Source organism: Neltuma alba, unplaced genomic scaffold (genome assembly GCF_004799145.2).
Source record: "Neltuma alba isolate B1F8T4 unplaced genomic scaffold, ASM479914v2 tig00012074_pilon, whole genome shotgun sequence".
Taxonomy (NCBI): domain Eukaryota; kingdom Viridiplantae; phylum Streptophyta; class Magnoliopsida; order Fabales; family Fabaceae; genus Neltuma; species Neltuma alba.
Genome location: NW_021636635.1, coordinates 59,323 through 69,965, shown reverse-complemented (window position 1 = coordinate 69,965; position 10,643 = coordinate 59,323). Strand labels below are relative to the sequence as shown.

At 35.0% G+C, this 10,643-nt stretch overlaps 1 protein-coding gene across 2 annotated transcripts; it reads left to right on the top strand.

Moving 5' to 3' along the window:
* Positions 1 to 1,798: 1,798 nt before the first annotated feature.
* On the top strand, positions 1,799 to 6,257 carry LOC114721877 (protein MICROTUBULE BINDING PROTEIN 2C). Of its 2 annotated transcripts, XM_028907771.1 has the most exons (6): positions 1,799 to 2,135; positions 2,631 to 2,714; positions 4,103 to 4,459; positions 4,976 to 5,194; positions 5,451 to 5,572; positions 5,951 to 6,257. In XM_028907771.1, the coding sequence occupies exons 1-6, from the start codon at positions 1,920 to 1,922 to the stop codon at positions 5,994 to 5,996; spliced, it is 1,044 nt and encodes a 347-aa protein (XP_028763604.1). In that variant the 5' UTR covers positions 1,799 to 1,919; the 3' UTR covers positions 5,997 to 6,257. The 2 variants fall into 2 exon arrangements, with proteins under 2 accessions (XP_028763604.1, XP_028763603.1); XM_028907770.1 differs by lacking the exon at positions 5,951 to 6,257 and having other exon boundaries at positions 1,800 to 2,135; positions 5,451 to 5,865.
* The last annotated feature ends 4,386 nt before the right edge of the window (positions 6,258 to 10,643 follow it).

The window sequence follows — 10,643 nt, the reverse complement described above, 5'->3', positions numbered from 1 at the left end:
GGCTGGGCATTGGGCAAGAGTCCAGTCTAGTCCATGTGCAGCCCTAATATGAAGGCATGAACCTCTTTTAAAAGCAAAATATATATTATACAAATTTTTTTTTTTAGTTTTGAGATTTAACTTCCGTCCGCTCAATCGTTAGTTAACCGTTAAATTACAAAATTGACATATTATTTTAATCAAAATCTCCCTCCGTAAAGTAAATATTACTTAATATTATTATTTAATCACATATAATATATCTTTATTTGAAATTAAAAAATAATTTTAATACATGTTTCAATATTTTTTTGTTACACAATTAAATCGACTACCATATTATAAATTTAATTAATTTTATAAATATAAATTTTTATTTTATAATAAATTTAAATGTTTAATATCTTTTAGAAAAAATCTATAAAAAATGACTATTAAATTTTAAAATTTTAAATAAGAAATTATTATAAAAAATATGTTGTTATTTACTTTTTAAATATAATAATTTTCTTTAAAGAGTAGTAATTAATGCTGATTTAAATTTTAAAATTTAACAGTCATTTTTTTTTTACTTTTTTCTTATAATTTATTTATTAAAACTTACTTGTAATATAATTTTTTAAATATATATTATCTGAAAATATTTTGTTATTATATATATATATGTATTTTCAATTAAATTATAAAGTTACGTCTTGATTTAATAAATTTAGCAAAAATATTAAATAGATCATCAATAAATATTAATAGTTAAAGATAAATTAGAAATTCAATATAATGAAAATAAAATAGTAAACAAGATTATTTTAATATGTTTTTTAATTGAAAAATATACTCAAAGAATCTTGGGTAATATAACTTTGGTCATATAAGTTTATCTTCATTTTGGTTTTAATCGTTTAAATTTAAACCATAAGTTTTGGTCTCCCAATTTTTTTTAGGGGAAATTGCAAAAAAAGACCTTGGAATTGCAAAACGCAGATAGGGACCCTTCAACTTCACTTTGGGTTTTGACAACTTCAGGGCATATTATTCGTCAAACCTAAGTGAAGTTGTCAAGGGTCCCTATCTGCGTTTTTACAATTCCAAGGTTTTTTTGCATTTTCCCTTTTTTTATGTATAACATTAGTTCCTATAATCCAATAAAATTTAGACCATTTTATCCCTTTAAGGACCAAACCTATAATTTAAAATTTAAGAGGTCAAAACTAAAATGAGAGCAAATTTGAAGGATCAGATATTATATTAACCTAAGAATCTTTTTAGATTATTCTTAACAGTGATAATAGTTGAGACTAAAATCTATATTATTAAATAAAAAAGAGATCCTTGTAATTAAGACAAAACAGATGAGTAGTTAGAATATTTTACTCTAATTTATACTACCTCTAGTTTTAATTATAAGAGTCCATTGACTAATTTGAAGAGATTAAAGAAGTAAGTTGAGTTAGTTATTTGTCTTAAATAGATGTTGTCTTTCCTAAAATATCCTTACTAATCAAGTGTATTGACTAAAACTATCATTGTCAGAAGGGCTATTTTGAAAAAATATATAAATATAAGAGATAAAGTGATTAAAGTCTTATATTTAAAGTCAAAATAAAAATCAAATAAATTTTATATTAAAGACTTATATTAAAGACGGATACAGTAACGAGGATTTTTCGTTTCCCGTTTTTCTCATTCAAATATTTCTAGCCGGTAGAACCGTGTTGGTAAGCGCTGGCAAAGTACTGGTAAGAAAGATCCAGGGGCAATGTTGTCATTCCAGGATTTCTGGAAACGAAAGCGAACCATTTTCAAAACGGTCTCTCAGACTCTGCTGGCTGAGCTTTTACTTCATCTCTCAAGTCTCACCCTCTCTCTGTCCGTGTTCTTCTCAACCCAATCTCCGCCTGTTCATCTGGATCCTCTGTTTGAGAAATCAGGATAAGGAAGAAATGTACGAGGGGCAGCATTTCATGGACTTGGAAGAGAATTCCAATTTCGGCGATCCAAATTCTTGGCTTTCGGCGGACGACAATTCGTCCTTCACTCAACGTCAAGCTCAGTTCTCGCTTGCTAACTCCTCCACTGCCTCCGGAGCTAATGGGAGCTTGGATCGCGTCCTTTTCAACGACCTCGTCGAGATTGTTCCGCTCGTTCAGTCCCTCATCGTAATTTCTCTTATCCTTTTATAATTTCTTTGTATAATAGAATCAAAAGTTGCTCATTATTGGTTGATGGGAGCATTGGAGGGTATTTCGATGTTGAGTTTTTATGTGAGATGGATAAATTCAGCTCTAGGATGATTTACGCGAGTTGGCTGTTCCCGGTTGTTAAATGAATTTCTTGGTTGGGAAACTGATTCCTGAGAGTAAAAATGAAGGAACTGGAAGGAAATATTATAACTTGGACCGTTAAACTTTGTTTTGTGATCTTTGTGCTGTAAAGATGGTAATTTGAACTGCAAACGATGAAATTGCAGTAAATTCGATCTTTAATTATTTTTCCTTTTCCATCTCTCTTCGTGTTTTTTCTTTTCTTTTGTCAAGCGTGTCCTAATGTGGAACTTCAAATATTTTCTTTGTCAATTTTCTGATTCCTATTGTTTGGAACTTCAAATAGTTTCTTTGTCAATTTTCTGATTCCTATTGTTTAAGCATGATTAGGATCGTAAAGCAAGCAGTTCATTCACCCGCCGTGGTTCTATGGTCTACACCAAGACACCTTCAAGAGAAACGTTATCTAAAAGAGTAAGACTGCAAGACTTCTTATGCTCATTTGTTTAGCTCATGATTTGAGTTTCTGAGCTTCTGATCACTTTCTAAATGCATGCTATATGCGCATTATTAGTCAGAATTTCATATTTTGTGGTATTAACTCTTGGGGTATGATTGAATGGGTATAATGGAGGGAAATTGAATTGTTCATCAAAACCTTTCCCTTGTCTGGGAATTTGTTATAAGGAGGGTCTGTTTGGCATCACAGAGGCAAAAAAATACCTTTATTAATGCACAAAGCAAAATATACAGTATTTAATCCTAATATTCAGTTTACCCAACAAGACTAGGATTTTTTAACACATCCAAAATCCTCTTTTCTTTAAAATTTTAAGGTCTACTAATTTGGAGAATTCTAGAGGAGAACTTTTCCTGAACAGGGGAAGGGAAATTACAGTTTGACCATCACTTCCCGACCCTTCTTTCCGCTTCCCTTCCTCCCTCACTGCCAGACATACCCTTGAGAAACTCTTTTCTATATTGGTTCTGATGTGATATAGCTTTATTTAAAGCACATCTTGGGCAAAGATCATTTTTCTTGTCTTGAATGGTATGTGGGATTAGTTGTTCTTTATAAGTTTTTTTTCTCTTTCCTTTCTTATCATTTCAGTTGATATCTTCATTTATCTAGCGGTTTCCTGGAGTTAATTTGGTTGACATGGAGTATACATCCATCTCACTTGATTTAGCAATTTCCTTCCTCTAATCCTTCGTTGAATGATTTAATTCTTCTGTACATTTTGCGTTGTCAATATTGATTTACATGCAGTAACCCTTGTTGTCTGTGAGCATTCGACATGGATTCTACAATTGAGACGCAGCCTTTTGATTGTATAAGCTTTTAAAATGGGTGTCTTTTTTCTAACCTGTTATTTTTTTTATTTCTCATTTTACCTTTGTTTAAATCACTTCAGTTCAAGCTTTTAGATTGGAAAGCCCTTAGTTATGGTGTTTAGATGAGATTAATGAGGCCTATCAGTATGACTGGTGGTGAAATATTTTATTATTGAAATCAAAAGAACACAGTTCTCAGTGGATGCTGGGCAAGCCAGAGATTAGCCAGGCTGAACTGCACACTGTTTGTATTGAGGTCTATCACTCTGTTTTATTCTCATTTTCAATGGCTGAAGCTTAATTTACAAAGAGCTGTATTATTAATCTATTCTTGTTCGAACATTGTTGTTTTCATTGTCATCATTTCATTGGTTTTACTACTTTCTATTGCTCATGTGGTCATCTGAAGCTCTTCTTTTTCAAGTTACAATTTCTTGTGAGTCTGTTTAGTTTGTTTTGAATGCAGCGTCTCTGCTGATATTCATTGGCCATGATCATCATAGCTGATTTTTGTTGTCCCACGATAGACGGCAGATTCAAAAGGTAGGAACACCAGTCAATCTATTCCTGCCAGAAAGAAAAAAGACCATGGAGAAAAAGAACAGAGCAAAAATGATAGTAATAACCTTGACACAGACAGCTTACCAACATTTTCTTCAAGAGCTTTGACATCTGAAAAGGAAAGAGAAGAATTAGTAATGTTGAAGGAGCAGGTGGAGGATCTGCAGAGGAAATTACTGGAGAAAGATGAACATCTAAAGTCAGCGGACAACTCAAGAATCCAGTTGACTGATCTTAAGACAAAAATTGATGAACTGATGCGCCAGTCTTCAGAGAAGGACTCTTTACTCAAGTCTACTCAGCATCAACTTTCTGACGCTAAGGTGCCATTCTACTACTTCTGTTGTTCCATCTCTAATTTGACATAATAAATTGCTGAGTTTATTCATTGTGAGGTGGATTAGTCGCCTCAAACTTGTACTTGACGCATGCCTCTGCATGTCATTGGAAAATGAAAGCCATGATTGCCTTAGGTGTTGAAGGTTAAATTGTAGAGTTGTGATGGATATGGGCTGCTCTATGCATGGGGCACCTATGAAGGCTTCATAGGTGCAAAGTCAGCACCAACATGATTTTGTTTGTTCTGGTTCTACTCAAGGATAACGATGTTCTCGAAATGTTGGCTGTTGTCTTAGATTGTGCCACACTGGATTTATTAGCAAAGGCTCATTTTGGTGTGCAGAGAACTCTATCCTCATCAGGATCCGTCAATATTCAAGATCAAAACATTTTTTGTAATGCTTAAAACTTCTGTTTTGGCATATCGTGAATACAATAAAGGCCAAAAAAAGGTATCCCTCTTGGAGGATAAATTTTAACCTGTCCCTCTTTTTTCACAGATAAAACTCGCGGACAAGCAAGCTGTTCTTGAAAAGACACAGTGGGAAGCAACGACATCCAACAAGAAAGTGGAGATGCTTCGAGAAGAGATAGATTCCATGCAAGGGGATATTTCATCATTCATGTTGCTACTTGAAGGCTTGACTAAATATGATGCTGCTGAATACACTGATGACTATGACTTCAAGCCATATGAATTCAGTCACGTGCCTAGTATTGTGAGTTCATGAATATTTTGACAACCATGATGTGCAGCTTCATTTTGCATGCTTTCTGTGTTTGGCGAAGTTTCCAACACTGAACTGTATGATCTAGGTCAACTTCCTGAAATCGTGACCCATGAGTCCCTCAATCTCGTTTATTTTACTGAACAGCCTGGTCTTAAAGCAGAAGAAATGTATAGTCTTACATGTTGACTATTTTTTTGGCCATCTTTCATGCTGACTTTAAAAGTAAACATCTCTGCTTGAACAGGATGATTTGGACGAGATGGAGATGCAGAAGATGGAAGAAGCAAGAAAAGCTTATATTACTGCGCTAGCTGTGGCCAAGGAAAAACAAGACGAAGAATCTCTTGCTGCGGCCTCCAATGCTAGGTTACACCTTCAATCATTCGTTTTCAAAACCCAAAATCTTAGCCTTTGACATTACTAGCACTTTTCCCTAATATTTGCACGCAAGGTCCTTTACTCACAAATCATGGTAGCACTGATCGACCGTGTCCATGTGCCCGCTAATCTGTGCAAGAGAGAGTGATTTGTGATTGTAAGCTTATTTGATATGCAAATACGTAGCATGGTTTTCGTTTGGAAGATCTTAATTTCATAAACTAGAGCTCTTTTGGTGAAGGTGAAAATTCGTCCTGAGGGGGTCTAACTGCATTTCCACAGCTCATGAGTTCCCAAATCCTTTTCAAGTTTGCAAATGCTTGAGATTTGACTATATCTGAACGAGGTGTGGATTCCTCCGTACAGGGCAGTCATCACTTCTGTCTCTGGCTTGGGGCTGCTATTACCGTAGGATGTGTAACCTCCTCCGTTGTCGACATTTGAAGCGTTTCCGAGATTATGTTGCGTGCCTGTTGCCACGAGGTGGATGTGCTTATATGAGATTGTGATTAGGGACGTTAGTGCCTTTATTTATCGACAAATGCTATTAAACGGCTACCCTGCCGTTTGTCGCTTTATTCCTGGCGAATTTTTCCTTTTCTTTTCCTGGTGAAGAAATTGCTTGGATCAATGTGTGGAATGTTATGTACTTATGTTCATTACTAAACATAAATTAATGTATAGTTGTAGCAATGCCACCCTTTTTTTTTTTGTAATAAGAGACAATTTTATTAAAAACTAGATAAAACGATACCTAAACAACTTCATCATCCAAAAGTAAGCAACTGTGAAGCCCAACAACAGAAAACAAGTACAAATGAAGAAACACACATCGAACAAAAAGTTAACAAACTAGAAGATCCAAGCATAAAACAAGAACAGGTAAAACGCCAGAATGGAAAATCATAGAAACCCAACGTTGAAAGCAAGAGGCCAAGGATTTGGTACTATGCCCAAATCTGGCCAACAGATGTGAGCGTGCCCAAAGTACAGGTTGCTGCTTGCACCAACCATTCGTTCTCCATACACAATAACTCTGAAAGCTCTAATACCCTTGGAAGTTGGAACTGCATCCTGCGAAAAAACTCGCAGACCTGCTTCCATGAAGTAACGCTGCTATAAGGCATAGGGCAGACCCAGTGTCTCAGGACATCCATACCCTTTGGGGTGTTGGAAAAAACCCTGGTACCATACGCCAGAGATAGAAAGGGGGAACTAAATGTATGAACATGAAGCCGGTCCAAAGTTGATGAAAGGAGCTGATTAGAAACAACGTTAGGGTGTTCAATTTGTCCTGTCCAGGTCGTCCCGTCCTGTTCTCAATGAGTTCGAGACAAGACGGTAAAAAAAAAAAATTCAGGATGAGACGGGGCACGAGACGGGACGTGGGACAGGGTCGTCCCGTCCTAGGGTTTTTTTTTTCTTTTAAAAATTATTTATTAATAATTATTATTAGATTATTCAATTTACTTAATAATAATAGTTATTATTTTTATAGTGATTTTTAGCTTTAAGTTATAATATTATCTCAGCAAAATCTCCTTCCTCAATAAAATAATTCTTAAAGTCATTATATAGTATTTCTTGTACGTTAACTTTTTTTACAATATTGTTTTTACACCTTTTTTATACTATATAATAGAGCTTTCTACGTAATATTTTTTAATAATATTTTTATCTTTAGAAGCCCAATGTATTATAACATATAAAAAATTCATATAAAAAATTATAGTTTTTTTTTTTACAAAAAAAGGGAAGCGGGACATCCCGATTGGGATGGGACGGGACGGGACACATGATAAAAACCGTGTCCTGTCCCTGTTCAATTGGATGGGACTGGGACAGGCCTATCCCAGTCCCGTCCCATCCTGTAAACACCCTAGGCAACGCTACATGAGGTATTTGGACAAAACCAAACAATGGCTTGGAAAATAACTTATGAGAAAAGAGTTATTTTTGAGAATATATTTTGTAAAAAAATGATTTTGATAAAGTGAGAGTGTTTGGATAGTTGTTATCAGAAGTACTTTTTATATGTGCAAATTACTAAAAAGGGTATAAGTTAATATGATAATTACATAAAAGATAGATTTTATAATATATTTTAATTTGAAGAAATAAATTTGTTAATAATAAATTTTTACCAACATAATTAATAATATACAAGAAAATGTAATTAATAAATAATTAATATGTGTATGTATATTTATAAAATATAGGATTAAATATGTTTATAGAAAAATGATTATTTTTTTCGCCAACAGAAAAATATTAATTTGCTTTAAAATTTTAAACATGAAATCCCATAACGTTTTTTCACAACTAGTTTTTAGAGCAACATACTACCTCCGATCTTTAATATAATTAATTAAGGGAGAATTACAATCAAATCTCATAGAAGAGAAATAATTACTAAAAGGTTCCAATAACAACCTCAACAGCCTATAATAACATGTCCTATAGTGAGAATAACAACCCTTGGGACTTGTTTTTCAATTGTTTTCTTACTTCGGATTTCATTGTAATTCTCCCATTAATTAATTGTTACTATGTGTATATATATTAATAAAATATAAGATTAAATATATTTTTTGAGAAGATGAATAATTTTTTGTGAATAGAAAATTATTAATTTTCCATGAAGATTATAAGCATGAAATGGCATGATATTTTTTAGACATAATCACACTCGTGTTTTGTGTTAATACTTGAATGCGGCTAAGCTACAACATCCGAAACTTTCATTAAAAACAGGATTACAAAGAATTACAAGGATTACAAATATGTCTATCTTAAAAAACTAATGTAAACTGCATGGACCAAAAATAGGTTCTCTGTCTCCGAAAGCAACTCAGATCCTTGAAATTGAATAGTGTAACAAGATGACATGGTTCCAATAGAGCAAGCAAAATGAAATCAGCTTTGAACCAAGCAAAACGAATGAAGCCAGTACTGAATATCAACCCACCAATGAAGCAAAACGTCAACCACAACTATGAACCAAGCAAAAGACCCCCTCAAACCAGCATTGAAACAAAAAACAAACTAAGGTTAAAGGAAATCTGAGAAGGAAATAGATCTATGAACCAAGAAAAAGAAAAAAAAAACTGCACCAAATGATGCACTAACAGTATGGTAGAACATCAAGCGAAATTTGAGAACGAAATTAATGAAGGAGATAGATGCAATGCATGAATGAAGAAAATACATGAGGGAAGAAATGATTATTCAAGAGGGGAGAGCTTACCTGAGTGGCGGATCTAAGCAAGGGAACCATTGACGTCGACCTCACCAAACCACCATTGGAGGATGCTTCACACTAACAATTGCAAACCAATGATAGACAAATCGGACCACCTAAGGCGCGATCGTCTTTTGCAGAGCTAAGAAATACCTCACCAGTGCCTTCAAATCGCGACTTGACGACCACTTCACCGGCGGCAAGCGTTGTGTCTCGGGGGGAGCAAAGGTGGAATGGTTTCTAATTTATGAAGGAGTGAGGGACTGAAGGCAGAATGAAGAGAGTGAAAAGAAGGAAGGAATAATTGAGGGGAGTTTTTTGTTATATACCATTGGGGTCTTCTCTGACAAGCATAATCATCACACCAACGACTTTCAAATTTGAGTCAGAAGCAAAACCAATCCACTTCATTTGAAACTATAGTTTTGATCCAAACCATGATTTGTTCATTTTCCTCCCTATTTGGCAAATCTCTGGCCCAAATCATGGTTTGGGTCTGAAAAGCATTTTTGTGTATTTTGCCAAACAGGCTCACGGTTGTAAACAAAATATAAGAGTAGCCTAAAACTAACATGAATAGCCATGGCACTACTTATTCCATGGCCATCCTTTGCCCAAAGCTTCATTCTATCAAATGCAATTTTTTTTTTTTAGCAGAAAACTCACTAAACCTCAGCAAAGAGTCAGAATCAGAAGCTACTAACGCAGAATCACTACCAACATACAAAGAGCTTCTCCGCTTGCGACTCTCCTCCCCACGCTGAGCTTCATAATATTATATCCAAAGCTAAGCAATTTGGTGAAAAGCATTAGGAACCAACGTCTCTTATTTATAATCACTTTTTTTGACTGACGATCCCTCATCATAGCTTGATGGCTCCATTTGAGAAGGAAGGATAAACTTTTGAATGGCAATCTGCATGAGAACTAGTCTTGGCAACGAAATTGAACCTTCGCAATGCCCTTGGAACCATTCTCAAAAGAATGAGGACAATTATTTCTCTTAGTTGCAAAGACAATCAAATCATACATGGATCAGACTTAAGTTTCTTATTGGAGTCGAAATCAGACGATCTTCCCTCGGCTTCCTTGTTTTTATTGCTAATAAGAGAAGCTGTTGTCCCAAGACATTCTCCTAAATTGTTCATCCCCCGTTTAAGATTAGTTGAAACAAAGCAGCTAGAACGAGAGGCTTGATTCTGATGATTGGACCTTGTGATAGAAGTATTGGGCCAAATAAGAAGCCCATTTTTTTTTTGACTAAAGCATAGGTATCATCTTATTGGAAACAATCCTATTCGAATCCTATTCGAGGCACTGTCGGGCACTAAATATGGACACCTTTCTCAACAGGAATTCGAACTTTAGTTCCTCCTGTTGTGAGGGACTAGCTCATTCTACTAGACCTAATTCCTGTTGGTAGAAGCCTAATATTCTCTTGATGCTGTAATGAATGCTTGAATGAAGTATTTGGGCTAAATGAGGCCCCTTGGGTTTGCTTTGAATGAACACTGAATCCACCGACTTCGAGCAACTCGCAGGCAAGGGCCAAACAAGCCACGACGTCTGCAAAGTTTACCCGCATGTTCCAAAAGGACCGAAAGATGCACTCGCTGACCAGAGCACAATCGAAAGCATGAAAATGAAGACAATGAAACATTACATGGCAAAGAAATGTTAATCCGGAAACCACCCTTATGCGTGAGACAGTATCTGTCATAATCCAAGTAAGAACCAATGGAGTTTGTGTGAAGGAAAGAAGTCTTTTCCTTGCGCATTTCATTAGAGAATGCAAGGCTCATTAGCATTCGAATTCGA